The sequence below is a fragment of the Ischnura elegans genome, chromosome 1 (assembly GCF_921293095.1).
Source record: "Ischnura elegans chromosome 1, ioIscEleg1.1, whole genome shotgun sequence".
Classification (NCBI taxonomy): domain Eukaryota; kingdom Metazoa; phylum Arthropoda; class Insecta; order Odonata; family Coenagrionidae; genus Ischnura; species Ischnura elegans.
The window spans coordinates 53,738,317-53,754,029 of record NC_060246.1 but is presented as its reverse complement, the minus strand read 5'-3'; the positions used below and the strand labels follow the sequence as shown (position 1 = coordinate 53,754,029).

The window sequence follows — 15,713 nt, the reverse complement described above, 5'->3', positions numbered from 1 at the left end:
AAGGCCTATGACATGTTAATACATCATTAGGACTAGAAGTAAATAAACCCAGATGGACCGAGTTTCTGGCTAAGGATGGAAAATAACATTTTAAATGTTGATGACATCTTGATATGCCATCAGCACAGGAGAAAGTATATGCTAATGCATTAACCCTGATTACAATAGAACTATGTAATTGGATTTTTTAAGGATACAGCAATGGAAACTATGGATGGTACTCACCACCATTTCATACACATGAAAATAGATCATGATGAGCATGATGACTTACAGCATCATCATTACATAAGCATCATAATGCTACTTCAAAGCACTGTATTGTCTTCATAATGCTTAAGTGGGCCACCAGTACCAAATGGTGGAAAAAAAGGGGTCTGGCATATTAAAAACTGGCTCAAATTTGTCATCATTAGTCAGAGGAGCTGGCTCATTCACTGAAGAGACAACTGTAAAATCAGATCATCTGTTCACATCACCGTCAAAGCAGTGAATTCTCAAAGACATTGGGCACCAATTCAAACTTAATATTCAACATAAAAAGCAGGCCAATGGAGTGGTCTCTTGAATCTGCATAGATAAGAATTCCAATCCTTGAGTCACACAATTAGCAGATAGTGAGATTCTTACTAACGGCCCAGGAATAGGGATCCGATTATCTGCCACTGAACAAACATCTGCCAAAATTTTTGACATTTTAAAAATGTGAATGCCTAATTATCTACACAAAAAGATAAAAGTTTCCATGAAAACCTCAAGTGTTTTGAACAAGATTTAAAACCATGATAAGAAGTCCTTGAAATGGGAACAATCCTCATCAAAAGAGTCCCGTGAATTGGCTACTCAAAGATGAAGAAAAAAATGTATATGTGCATCATTTTAGCACTTCCATACCAGCAAAAAAATCTAGGGCAACAGAGTATAATCCATTAATACATAGATTATTTCCATCAATTATGTCCACACTAGTAATCTTAAAGACAAATAACATGGAAGCCTATCAGCTTATGAAATAAGCACAGCCAAATGATTAAAAGTAAATAGGTAAACTTACCTGGCCCATTTTAAAGTTAGAGCGAATTGCTATTATTTTTCCATTTTCCAACTGCATGTATATTCCTTTGGGACTTTTCAGGACCATCACACGTTGACCAGCTTTCAAAACAATTGATGATCGATCGGGAGCATTTGTAGGAATAACAACATCTGCAACAGATATTTAACATTATAAAATACATTATTCTATAATCATTATTTCCAAGATAACATTTCAAACCATGCATGACATCATTATTATGTTCCCAGCCATATTGAACCTAGAATAACACAATAAAACCTCTCTCTTCGACATCCTTTCAATCCCTCCATCTACTCAACTTTATCTCAGGTTTCCATTTTTCTGATATCCATTCTTCCTACTCTTTTCTGATGTAATACAAGAAATCTTAAAGATTTCAGCATGTTCTTCTAAATTTTTAACGTTTTATTGGGTGTTTGCTCACCCTATAATATGGAAGCTTTCAATGCTAAGTTTGATGGATGTATTTGTAGAATGAATACGTAGCACTTGCTTATTTCATCGCGCACATTTCAGAGCAATGGTTTCCTTACTGCCATAGGGATGTTGAACTGAACAAATAGGAAATTTAACTCGCTAATGAATAGAAAAACTTCTGAATTACATGCAAGATCGTTGGGGACCACATAATTTTGTCAAAAATTTCCCACCCATCTCGTACAAGTAAAGAAGCAAATCATAACCAAAATATAATGAATACTTTTCACTTAAAAAATTAATATTTTCCCCTTGCAATCATAATATTTTGCATTCAATTTACATTTTCTCATGAACACTTGGCATTACATTAAAAAAATAAATGTTAAACTTTGGCTTTCCACTTAGCTCTAGACATACTTAATCTCATTCACTGACAACTTCTGTATTTCAATATGTATTTTGTTGAGTTAGATGATGTGATTAAGCTGGCCAATTTACAAGCAATGTGACACCATTATCATCTGCAAGTTTAAGCTGTTCTTTTACAGTGACAGTGTCAAATGTCCATACCCCTTGCTAATCACCTTATTCAAAACCACAAATTTCAAAACTCTTCGCCTTTATCTAAAGTCTCAAATGATAAGGTAAAAAATTATTTTACAAATGATGAATTCATTGCCATTATCTGCCAGATCTAAAATTTGGGGCTATCTCCCAAACTTCCCTGGTTACTCCACTAATGCATGATGAGGGTTCATGCCAGTTGCAACACTCATCAATGGCTGTCTCAGGGTGCACTGTTTTTGGAAGTATGTCACATTACGAAAACGCAATATTGGTCTCAAAGTGACACTTTCTCTCACAAGAATGAAGTTATCATCAGCCAACTACCTTAATGAAAAATTATATAAATAATCCTGCAGAAAGATTTTAAAGGAACAGTAAATCTGCAGGATTGTGATGCCTAGCATGTCTTTTGAATGGGGTAAATGAAATAATTAATTTTGACAAAATTATTTTTGTAAGCAGGTGCGTACCCCATTGAGGGCCACACCAAACCATGGTTATAAACGGAGAGTAAAAAATTGATTCGATTCATACTTCATAAAACTTTAGGTTTAATGAAACATGTTATGTGATATTTCATGCACCCTCGTAAGCTTTGAAATGATTAATATGAACTAAAAAATCTTCCTTTAGTATCATACATTAAGTTAACACTTGATATTTAACCCTTTCGCACCGAATTCCGCACCTGTGCGGCGAGGATTTTTTTTCCTCAACTACGAATGCCACACCAGTGCGTCCTGAATGTTCTTACCCTAACCAACGAATGCCGCGCCTGTGTGGCACAGGTCGAAAAAAGTGACCGTGGCGGACACAATAGACCCACGCACGCGGTCGCCCCTTGTGATCCACCTTAGCGCGAGCCCAGCCCCTTCTTTGGCCGCTCAGGTCGACCCTTTCCTATCCTCTCCACGCGGTCAACTACTGTTATTTGCAGTGTGTTTTCCAAAAAAATATTTGTTGCTTACTTTTGAAATCCAATTCTAGAAATGAATTCATCTTTTTTTGCTGACCACATGGAAATTTCAAACGAAATTCTAACGTTAATATCAACAGAGTTATAGAACAACTAGTAAATATACTAAATCCGTCTATATAAACGTTAGAACTTCGTTTAAAATTTCTGCACGCTCAGAAAAAAACACGAAATTCATTTTGAATGTTAAAAAATCGATGCGAACAACAAATATTTGCATATATTTTGCATTAATATTTTAGCCAGTTGACCTCGGACTCGTCCTAGGAAGGGGCATTTAATCCTTCTAGGGTCTGGGACAGAGGCCGAGGAAAAGGATCGGCACCCCACCGAGTTGGGTCCAAAAATGTTTCGGGAGGGACCCACTGCCTTTAGTTGACGCGGAAAGGCTTCGTACAGAGGAGTAAAGAAAACTTTCAAGAGACTCGTATTGAGGAAGAATTCCCTTCAATGAAGGTCCGGCACGAAAGGGTTAAATAATACTGACAATTCAAACGGAGTGGTCACATTAAAACTAGAACTTATTTTAATTTATCCTATGAGTACAACATTCACTACCAGCTCATTTTTATTTTTGTAAAAAAATAATTCAATCACATTAAACAAGACAATGCTATAAACGTAGTTCAGCAAGGAAATGTCCTGACTTTCAGCATAATAATTCCATTTTATATCTCACAAAGATTCAAATAATTATTATCTTAATACAAGAACACACAAAACTGATGAATGACGTGCATTCATTACGGTTTTGATCAAAGAGTTTATGTTAAAAAAGACTTGGATTATATTACATGATCATTGAAAATACTAAAGTTTTTCACATACCTAATGGCAATGTCATTTCCTGAGCAGTCATACCCTGTCTCTGCCATACTTCTGCAGGGATCCACCTAGAACGCCCAGTAGAAATGGTGGTTATTCCAGCTCCAGCTCGACCTTTCTCCATGTGAGATAGCTCTGCTTGCATTGGTCTTACGCTAGCAACTGGTTTAGGAACACTAGTCCCATCAGATCGAATGGCCCTGTACATGAACAATGAAGAACAATTATTAATAAACAGCATCATATTTTCTTCCAAGAAAATAGTTTTACTTGCAAACATAACAAAAAACTCAAAAGTAGTTAAATAAAAACATAAAAGTTTCCCATTTACAATAATTAATAAAAGCTTAAGTTAATAAACCCAAATTTTTTCTTTTCACAAAAGAAATTTAACTAGGCTTTACCACTTAGGCATTCTTTGAAATTTCATTAATAACTAAATACATATGATTATTTCAAAGATGCTGAACAAACCTTATCTGTAGCCCAGATGACGGATTATTTCCTGGTCCACCCTGGGAGTTAGGGTAATACGTTCCATACATGGGTCGATTATAATTAATCGATGCTTGCTTCTCCAATTCATAGCTCCTCTTAGCCAAACGCTTTTCAGCTTGAGAAAGTTTTTTATCCTTCCGATCAATTAACAGAGATTCATGTTGGAAAGGCTCCTAAAGAGAAAAGCATGGGAATTTCATATGTGAAGCAAAATTTTGTGAAGATGAGCTTCAAAATATACTTTCACAGGCACAGTCAGTCACTCTCACAATTATAATAAAATTACCTTGGAGAGGGTATTACTATGTTTTTCCAAAATCTTCTTCAGAACCAAATCGACATATTTCTCTTTATCTTTGCTGAAGTCCTTCACATCAGAGTCACCTTCATCATCCCACAGCAAGTTGCTCACCTATGGATGATTAATTCATTAATGTTTGCAATGATACAAAACAATCAGAAAAAATTATTTATCTTCAAACATTTTAGCAATAGTAAAATGAATGCTAAAATGAGGGAGCGAGAGCAATTATTACAGGTTTGCTTCTAAGCTAAAGAAGAAAATACTTAACTGTAAAACACATAAAATAATAAATAAACATATTATTCATGCACATTTGAAGGTGCGAAAGAATTCAAACACATTTTTGAACACATGAAAGCCATAAAGCATGCAAAACAGAGAACATATCTTTAAAAAATTATGCAAAGTCTATGGTCATAGACTTAGAACTGTTGGAAGACGAAGATGTCTAGACTATATGTTCTTAATTCCCCAAGCGAGGACCTGTAAAACTAATACTACAGCACCATCTTACCTCTTTGATGGAGAGGTGAGCATCAGGATTAAGCTCATCAACCACTCTGTCAGCCATTCCCTGTTTATTTATCTGGCGGTCATAAATCTTCTTCTCTAAGCAGTTATCCATAACTAACCTATACACAAAGCATGGCTTTTTCTGACCATACCTGAAATGATTTTCAAATAATTCAGGAATTCAAGATATTCAAAATGAGGTGAGAGAACTATAGCTAATCAATTACATATTTTCAAACAAAATATTGTTTCAAAATTGAAATAGAATAACTTTCCAACACACAATTTGATGATCGATGAGAGTTAATAGTAAATAAAAAAACTTTTAAAAAATCTAGCACACGTACAAATCATAGATACATGGCTCAGTAAGACAATGAAGACTTGTACAAAAAAAGAGACATACCTATATACACGGCAAACTGCCTGAGTGTCATGACAAGGATTCCAAGATGCATCAAAAACCACAACACGATTGGCGCCCACCAGATTAATGCCCAAGGAACCAGCCCTAGTGGACACCAGGAACAGGTGGATATTCGGATTTGAGTTGTACTCATTAATTAGCTTCTCTCGTTCTAGAGCAGTTGTGCTGCCATCCAATCCTATAGAAGAATTTGAATGAATAATGTTTAATTTTATTTCACATTTAAAAAAATGCTCAGGCTCAAAGCACAGAAACATCTAAAAGACCTGTTCATGATTGAATAAAATGACTAAAGAATAATATTTATACCTGACTCACAACCCTCTTTCCAGTGGCTAAATTTACTTCAACTCACTTCTATCAATGTTCTAAGCTCCAGAGAAAATTCATGAAAAAAGTCTTACATTCGGATCCATATTTGATGACTGGAGTTGAATCCCACAGTCAGATCCCATTCCATCAACAACTTGCATTACTTCAAGGCTGGTGATCAATTACCCATCATTTTATTTCAAACAAAGAATAGGAGGTTTATATAACTCCATGAGGAAATATTGACTTTAATCAGTGTTAAAAAGTTAAACATCCCCCTAAAGGCTAATCACATACATTGATTATAACACAAAACAGACAACAAGAGCGATAAAGGCTTACTGTAGTAGTTCCAGTTGCGAGCCCACTTCTCCCGCTTTCCTGGCAAGTTACTTCGCTGAAGAAAATCTTCGATGAGATTCAATGTAAAAAGAGACTGACTGAACACAAGCATCCTATCACCAAGGGCCATTGACTCCTCCAGAATACAAAAGAATACCTCCATTTTTGCAGAGTTCTCTATTGAACCAGGAATGTAGCCCTTGAGTAATTCAGTGGCCTGAAAAGAAAACAGGGAATAAATTTCCATCAAAATAAGAACTTCCAGGCTGTGAAAAATTGCTAATTTAGCACGTTCAGCACCGCTTTGATCATAATGACCGAAACATGTACTTCATCATCACGCCGCTTCGGTCATTATGACCAAAGAATTAGCCTTTCTTTTGGCCACTCATAGCATGCCGTCGGTCACAGCCCCGTGCCCCTTATAAGACGTGGGCAAATTAATCTAAAAGTCTGCAGCAGGGAACGTGTTAAACAGACAAATGAGACAAATGAGACTTACCCAATCATACGGTATGCTGGGCTCATCCTTCATTCCTAGACCCCTCATCATTCCTTCAGTTTTCACCTCTGTCTTCACTGAGTCAGCAGTGGTGCCTGCACCATTGGCGACTGGTACTTTGGCTCCAGGTACACCGGGAGTGGAGGGCTCTGTCTTTGGAGATGGAACACTTGAGGATGGGCCATCCCCAGGAGATGAAACAGTGTTTGCCGAGGAAGGTACAGTGCTCCCAACATCTACGACAGGTGCACGCATGGTACCCCCATTGCTTCCATCAGACCCACCACCAGGAATTGAGTTTCCAGGGGAAGATGAATTGTCTGGATGCTGCTGCAGCGAAGGAAATAATTAAGTTGATTAGTATTATTTGATTCATAATTGTGTTTGGAGGCTAATTCTTCAATAATCAATACAATAACAATGGTAAAGTGTTGGGCTGATATGTGAACTTGGGCAGTTAGGTGTGAGTAGATTATTTTTCAAACTTAAATATTTCTGAACCATTTCCTATGCATGCATCAGAGAATTTTGCAAATTCGATTACGAGTAATGAAATGCTTTTTCCATAGGTAAGTAGTACATGGAGCTTATGGATCATCAGAAAACTCCAGGAAATACTTTAACTTTTTATTCCTAATCACAAGTGTTCTTTAATTCTTCCCGTAATTGAACTCGGAAACTCTCAGAAGCTTGGAAACCATCACTCAATGGGAAAATACTTCAAAACATAATCATAAAACAGGTAAATTGGGGTAAATATAAGTTATTTACACTAACTCCAGATGGTTGAATGGTTATCTTAAAATATGCTTCGATATAAATTGCAATAGGATGCAAAAGCAACATCTCGAAGAAGGAAACACTTACCTCCCAGTCAAATGAGGGTCAATATCAAAATACATTTACAAGCTTTGAATACTAAAGTCCGAGTTTCAAGCATTCTACTATACTATGCTCATGAAGTATGTGGATAGCCACCACTGCTATGAAGATAAAATTTATTCATCAATTGCCATTTGTTTTCTACTGACTTTGCATTTCATGAAATGGACTGATGTAAAAAAACCACTAAAGGTACAACCTCACCCCTGAATATTATTTCTAACCATAATTAGTCAGTTACTACTGAGGTATTCTCATCAGTTTACCAATTCATGATGAGACTTGAAGAACATTTTATCCTTGAAACAATAGGAGCTTATGAATCCTACCCACATATGACACATACGAAACTTACTCTGATAAATAAAATAATGAAAAAAGTGCCCAAGTAAAAAATCCATGATTAAAAGTCACAGGAAATAAACTTTACACCCTAAAAAATATTGGTCCGAAAAAAAAGAATACTAGAGAGGAATAAAGAGAAGAAAAAGGCAATGGACAGGTAAGTAATAGCAAAAAGGCAATAAGTTACCAATAAATACATGATTAAAGTGTTAAAAATTCCAAGATAAATGTGTTCGCTGTAACTCTAGGATAGGCAGAATAAAATGCCATCTTCACACAGTTAATGGAGAGCATAAGAGATTATTAGCAGCAGTGTGAAAATGAAAAAAAGGCAGCTAGAGGAAGGCAATCAATAACATGATAGTGAAGGGTCCACTACTCTTCCGTCATCATTAAAATAGGATTTTGATTCCACGACATAAAAAATAGCAGCAATCTTCAGTGGCAGTGTTTTATGCTCAGGTTTAGTCTTTGGGTTGAATATAGTAGGAGAGAACGAAAGTTTTTGTAAAGTAATGTCCTTCAGAAGTTTCACCCCAAGAAAATGAGCTTATAAAACTACTCCCTACTACTATTGGTAATCTAAAATACACAACCTAAAAGCAAAAGTGCCATGTGCTGACACACAATATGTACGCTAATAGACAAGGACCCTAAAAAGTGGTAAATAAACTTGAGGGAAAGCAGTGTAAAAATCATAGCCCCTGCAGTGCAAAAATTGTAACATTCATTCACTTTGAGTGCAAAATGAGGACTTTCATATAGAACTGATGCAATTTAGTATGACAGATATTAAGAGGCATTCTGAAATGGAAGTCTTCATTAATAAAATGCTAGCAAATGGATGAGAAGGTAACCTCTTTTGTATAAAATGATGAGCATATTCATTTTGAACTCTCATGCCAACTTAATTTCTATACCTTACTTGAAAAATGTCTTCCAATGAAAGCTCAATACCAGTCTAAACAGTTCATACAATAGTAGCCACGTAAATCTTAATAGAAATTCCAAACAATGGTTGACAGGGGCAAGCAATATATGCATGAATAATAAATAAATTTCTGAGCTAAAATAAGGATAACTTGAGGCCATAGAATGTGCATCTCTCTGAGTACATACACATATCATTGAACATCTAAGGCTCATCCCTATCTCCTATTTTTGGCACAGCTTACATATTTTGATGCCCGTGTTTTTACCACAGAAATGAGCCAATGCACCTACCTCTTCCTCTTTCTGAGCCTTAAACCATATATGTAATCACACCCATTTTTCCACCACTCTCCCCTGTTTTTTCAGTTCATACCATAATCTATTGTGTATTACTCTAAACATTCTCCTACCTTCCTCTGTGCATACCGTCTTACACATTCTTCTCTACTCTATTTTCTTTATCATTTCCTCCAGGGCCATGGTTACTAAATCCTTCTGTCATCTTCGCATCCAACTGACTTCTCTGCTGCAATTACTATTCCCGTTTTGACCCTCTCCCACCTTCTCTCAACAGTCAGCATATCCTTCATCTCCCCAAAGAGTACTACTCACCACTAGTTCCTGGAATTCCCTTTTCTTTGACCCCCTTCAGACATTTTATGGTCCACTTCCTCTCCCTTTTTTATGCTGAGCCTTTTAAACCTTACACATTATCTAATTAGCACAACGTTTTCTAAATCTGTATCCATCACATGGAACCTGAGTGAGATTTTTACATTGTTCCTAGAGATCTGTCACCATAATGTAATGTATCTGATATCTCCCTGCATCATCCAGAATTTACCATGCATGACATAATGATGTTTGAACCACAAGCTGGTTATTAAAAAATTAGTTTCTCCTCCAAAATTCTACTGACTTTCATCCATCAGGCTGTTATCACTCCAAATCCAAAGTCCTCAACCTCATTCCTATCCTTTCCCTACCCTACTGCTCTTCTCAATTCCCAAATAAGTGCTAGATTTTCCCAACCCAGGATTTCCCAAATAACTCCCTCAAGCTGCTCATAAATCTCATCTTCTTCATCCCTCCAACATCTTTTCATCAACATGTTCCCCTCAACCATCACAGCGTCGGTGGAAGTGCCTCATATTCCACCACTGGTTTCCTGTTGCTAATCTTCTCAACAGCTACCTCTCTCTTAACCAGTTTCCCATTTAAAACCACAGCAATCCCTCATTGATTTTTATCCCTGCCACAATATTGCTGTAGAATGGGGAACTTGCATGATTTTTTTTTTACTTCACAGGTGGACGGAAAATTATTTTCAGAATTCAACAAAGAAAATCGCATGTAAATCTGAGTTATCCTTTGGGAGATATTCAATGATAAGTATGTACACTGTACATTGTACAGTAAAACCTCTATGTAGTGAACCTCTTTACATCATAAACCTCCATACATCATACCATCCCTACGGTCCCGTCAGATTTACATGTAAATTTATAGGCAAACCTCTTTGTAGTGAACCTCTTTATATCGCAAAACCTCCACTTATCATACCAAGGAGATACCCCCGAGACGGCCTAACTACCTCTTCAAATCAAACCGAGACAACTAAACACCATTAATGCAGCCACGATTATGCATGTGGAATGGCATTTTCAGTGATAAATGTTTCACCCTTATTATTTGTTTCTTATATACCTTTAATATGCTGTAATTTTTACGTTAATCATTACTTGTGGCCATTTTGTTCCATATGAGAGCATACCTAACAGTAAGTAAGAACAGAGGTATCTAATTATCCTAATCATTTTAAATGACTGTTGACTTAAGAGAGATCTCATAATTTTCTCTCAAATCGTAGTAAAATCGTGTGATAGCACACGCTTTCTATAATTATGTGTATAGGTAAAAAAAAACTCACTAATCCATGCATGTTTGTTTAAACACATACATATAATGGTTTTATAGACAGTAGTGCCTTTCATTTCTGAATGATATGAAAAAAATGGTGCTTATCACTAAAACCTCTCTATAGTGAACCTCCATACATCATAATGCCCAAATTTTGGTCCCCACCGTTATGATATAAAGAGGTTTTACTAATTTACACGACGCAATTGTTGTGATTGTTTGTAATAGTTGCCAGTAGTTGTGAGAGCTTCGTTTGTGAATTATGTTGGTTATTTTCAATTTAAAGCAAAATATCCAATGGCAGAAGTTCGGAAACCCTCATATTTTGTATTATTTATAATATGTAAGTAAGGGCATAAAATATAAAACTGGAGCAGTTAAACCAAATATTTTATAATGTACCTCAATTAAATTGTTGCAGGGATCTGAGCCTCGGCCATTGGAGGGGGATACTTCATCCATTTCTTCGTAGTTACTGGAAAATTTGTCGTTTAGGACTGCCTGTGCTTGTATTATGAGGTGAATTCCAGTCAATACAACTTTTGCTCGCTGCTTGGAGATTTCTACGAACATATTTTGTTTGAACTATTTTATAAAATGGTTTTATTTTCAAAGTGACAACTCCCATGAATCTACTGCTAATACTCAGAGTGCCAATGGCTGTAATGCACAAAGTTTGACATGGTTGAAAAATATCCGCTAAGAGTTGTAATTATCAGTGTTCCATCACGATCCAATTGTAAAAAAGTGCTATTATGCTATCAATAAATGTTTGACAGTAATGTAAAGTTTTCATCTTAACGAGATATGTGATTATAAGTTGTACGTGATGAATATAAGAATGGTAGTGACTTCCAGTTTTTGATAATTGTATTTGCCTATTACCCACTATATTTTTATGACACGTGCTAGTATATTGTTTGTGGATTTACCTATATCATTGTAACACGTTGTAGCTTGTGTGTGTGTTGGCACAGGAACCGATTCACGATCTCACATGTGAATTGTGGTCAGAATGTTTTGCTGTGAATTCGTATCTGTGAAACTAATGAAATGGTGAAATTCAGTCACATTATTATGAAATAAAAGTTTCTTTTTACAATAAGTGCATGTCCTGTGCTTTAACTGTCTTTAACTGTTCATTGCTTTTCATAGATAACTGCCTAAAATTTATTTTTCATTATTATAGAAAGTGCTTTTCTCATGATCTCTGAACTGGCATTAGCTTTCCAAACCCCACTTCTTACTTGAAAAGAATGCAGAGCAACAGATTATTTTTTTTTCACAGGAGTTAAATGTTTTTATCTGTGATTAAGGCTCTCCAGCTAAGTATTCGAGAATGATTTTCAGCATTTCCAGCAGAAAGTGAATCGGACCACCGCAGGATGGATGGGACTACCCTCTCCACTAATACGGCATTGCCAAATTCAACAGCACGGCTCGTAAGCTTACGATCGTTAACCTCTAGTAAAACAAGTTTCTTTTACATTTCAATTTTCCACTGACCTATAGCAATTATTTGGCATTACAAATTCCATCGTTATCATCCATTTTTCTGATAACTGAAACAGACGAGGTAAAACCCTAGTACTTCATCATCCCGGTGTCGCATTTTTAATATCCCAGGTAAGAATCGTGGCACAATAGCTGTAGGTAAACTTATCCAAGAATAACAGCACACACACAAGTAACGATGGGCAGCTAAATCCTCCCTCAAAACAATGTTTACAGCTGATTGTATTTCCCTACTCCCGACGGCAGTGTAGGCACATATGATGTCACGCTTCGCTTCGGCAGAGCTCGGGTGTCTTCACACAGAGGTCGGCTGAGAGCAATTTTGCTCAATTTCAAAGTCAATTTTTTTACTTCTTTTGATGATGAATGGAGAAACTTAAGGTATTTTGCGAGCTAATATAACCGTTTCACATGTTCAAAATAGTTTTATAGCAATTGACACCCCATGCAAGTTCCCAATTGAGTAATTTCGAAGCATTTAATATGTAAGCCCTGATGAGTGTGAACAATACCATTAATAAGAAGTGGGCAAAGCAATTATTGCAAGTGAAAAGAGATGGGACAGTAGCTGAAAAATTATTGAAAAGTTGATTACTCTCATAAATACAGTTTTCACGCAGTAATTGCCTACCTTACTTTAGTATTTTATTCTATACTCAAACTATTTAATTTCCAATGCCTTCATCTGTCTTAAAAAAACTTGAAAAAAACCACTGTAGGTGTAATGAACTCAAAGGTTAACTCCCAGTTTAAAGTTTGCTAACCACAAATAACATGGCACGAAATGTAGACAAACATGAGCTGATGTCGAAATGACCTATGTTGAAAGAAATTTTTATCGAAAATTTTCATGACAAATACCTATATTTACCTTTGAATAAAAGAAGAACCACCAAATTTTTATTATTTTGTCACTCATTTCTCAGCTATTTAGTTCTGAATCAAATTAAAACACCATAGAAAACCCATTACTGTGGCCAATCAGTTAAGCATTGGCATTTTGGAGCAAAAATTTTTCTCCATTTATGCACACCTCTCTGATTTCACTCATACAAGTAAGATGTAAATAATTTATGAGATTGAAAATCAGAGAGAAGTTGAATAAAAATTTCAAGGGCAAGGAGATAATATATATGTTATTCTACAAACCAAATGCAATTTTGTAATGAAAGAATATTAGGTATTCTCCCCCACATTAATGCATAAGGGACCAACTTAGACTGAATACAAGATAACGGTAGTGAGAAACATGGTGTCATCAGCTAGTAATAGATTTCTTCACAGGACTTCCGTACACGTGAAATCAACAACAAAAATACATTTTATCCAAAGATAATGCCGATTATCACCTTCATTTAAGAGGACAGGAAATAAAGATGGGGCTGTAGTTAAAGCAGAATGAATTTGTCTGTACCTTTAATTTTGCTCTCAAACTTAACTTCTATCACTTATCAGCCACATTTAACACCACTTAGTATAATTTTCTTTTCATGAAAATACATAATACTTTTGTACTCACATGAGACGATGAAAGATCTCCACCAGGAGGAGCTCTAGGTGACGTTACAGTCGACGATGGTTCACAAGGAGTGGGGGGTGCAGTGCCAGGAGTTGGTGGGGGTCCAGGGGTTGGAACTGCAGAATCTGTAGCTGCTGGTGTCGGAACACTGGAAGTAGGTTCACAACCTCCCATTGGTGATGATGAGTTGTCACATGAAGTCTGTGCAGCACCATGCTGCTCACTGTCCCCTGAATCACACGTAGTAGTCGAGGGGGCTGCTGCATCAACAGATGGAGGACCCATGCTGCCTGGATTATCACCAGTGCCTGGGCCTGGCGGCCCCATCCTCCTTGCACTGCTCCCATATGGGTCCATTGCCTCAGAAGAAGGCTCAGGGGGCCTCCCATATGGATCGCTTTGCATTTGTCCACCACTCGCATATCCCTGTTGTTGGCTTCCGCCTCCTTGGGTCCCCGTGGAACCCATGCTACCCCCATAACCCCCACCATTTCCACTCGCTGTCACATCCATACCACTACTTTGGTCGTATCCAGACATATTACCTCCTGCACTGTCACCGTACATTCTCTCTGCACTTCCACTTGCACTTCCAGGCATCCCGACATAACCGGAATCGTTAGACATCTGCGATGCAGGGGGCATTTCACTTATGTCCGTACAGTATGACTGATTGCTGTGATTTGAGTAGTATGAAGGTGGTCCACCACTGGGAGTCGCACAATAAGGGGAAGCGCTGGGATCCCCGTACCCACCGGGAGTGGCATATCCAGAGGAAGTGCCACTACCGCCCCCACTATTACTACCACCACCTCCACTTCCACCGTTTGAGTTCTGCTGCTGCCAGTATGGACTCTGGCCACTGTTATTTGAACAATACGAGTTTGGTGTACTACTGGGTGCCCCTCCATTTGAATAATACGATGCACTTCCATCCCCATACGGCGAAGGGTCACCAGAATTTGGATAATACCCTCCTTGACTGGCTGTTGAGGGATCTGGACACTGATAGGGAGACTGACCAAAACCGCCAGAGGATGAATTTTGTCCGGGAGGCTGGGAGTTCCCATAACCACCTTGCGCTGTGTAAGGGGTGTGGGAGTAGTTGGACTGGTTTCCATTCCCATAGGCACCGGTGCCCTGACTTCCATTCTGGCAATATGGATCTGCATTGTAGCAGGAATTCATATCACCATATTGATTGTATGGGTTTTGAGAGTACATGGGAGGCGGTGGGGGCTGTTGGTGATGAGAGTGATGGTTGTGATGCGATGACTGCAGGTGCTGGTGGTGGTGGGGACCGTTCATCGTCCCTCCTCCACCCATGTGATGCGCCGGCGGAGGGGGGTGCTGGTGGTGGGATGGGGGGGCTAAGCTGTCATGGTGGTGCGGGTGGTGGTGAGAGTACGGATGAAGGTGATGGTTGCCTGGAGCACTGTGAGTCGGATAATGAGGATCGATGGGAGTAGTAGGGTATACTGATGCAGCCGGCTTCCCAGGGCCGTGATGTGGATCCTTCTTTCCCCTGCCCCTTCCCTTGGGGGCTGTCGCTGCTGATGCAGCAGCTGCCGACCCCTCTGGGGCATCTTCGAGATCCAAATCACAGTCCTCACCACTCTTCTTCTTGAGGAAATAATACAGCACATCAGGATGATTCCAGATCTGTGAAAGTAAGAGGATGAACTTAGCCACCATACAAAAATAGATCACTCTCCTTTACTATGCTTTGTTCTACAAAACCAGTGGATGAAGAATATCAACAATTTGAGTCAGTTTTTATGTATTTGAGACTGCTTCGCCATAATAATAACCACAATTTACCATTTTCTGTGGTC

The 15,713-nt window shown here is 37.8% G+C and overlaps 1 protein-coding gene across 1 annotated transcript in view; it reads right to left on the bottom strand.

Moving 5' to 3' along the window:
- LOC124160711 overlaps positions 1 to 15,713 on the bottom strand; it is a gene marked incomplete at its 3' end in the record, with an annotated part of 32,486 nt that overhangs the window by 1,744 nt on the left and 15,029 nt on the right. Inside the window, exons 11-19 of the mRNA XM_046536698.1 lie at positions 13,879 to 15,540; positions 6,765 to 7,094; positions 6,263 to 6,479; positions 5,588 to 5,786; positions 5,183 to 5,333; positions 4,651 to 4,776; positions 4,341 to 4,537; positions 3,870 to 4,066; positions 1,055 to 1,206 (exon numbers count right to left, since the gene is read on the bottom strand). Coding sequence (XP_046392654.1) covers positions 1,055 to 1,206; positions 3,870 to 4,066; positions 4,341 to 4,537; positions 4,651 to 4,776; positions 5,183 to 5,333; positions 5,588 to 5,786; positions 6,263 to 6,479; positions 6,765 to 7,094; positions 13,879 to 15,540 — 3,231 coding nt within the window. The remainder of the gene's footprint in view (positions 1 to 1,054; positions 1,207 to 3,869; positions 4,067 to 4,340; positions 4,538 to 4,650; positions 4,777 to 5,182; positions 5,334 to 5,587; positions 5,787 to 6,262; positions 6,480 to 6,764; positions 7,095 to 13,878; positions 15,541 to 15,713) is intronic.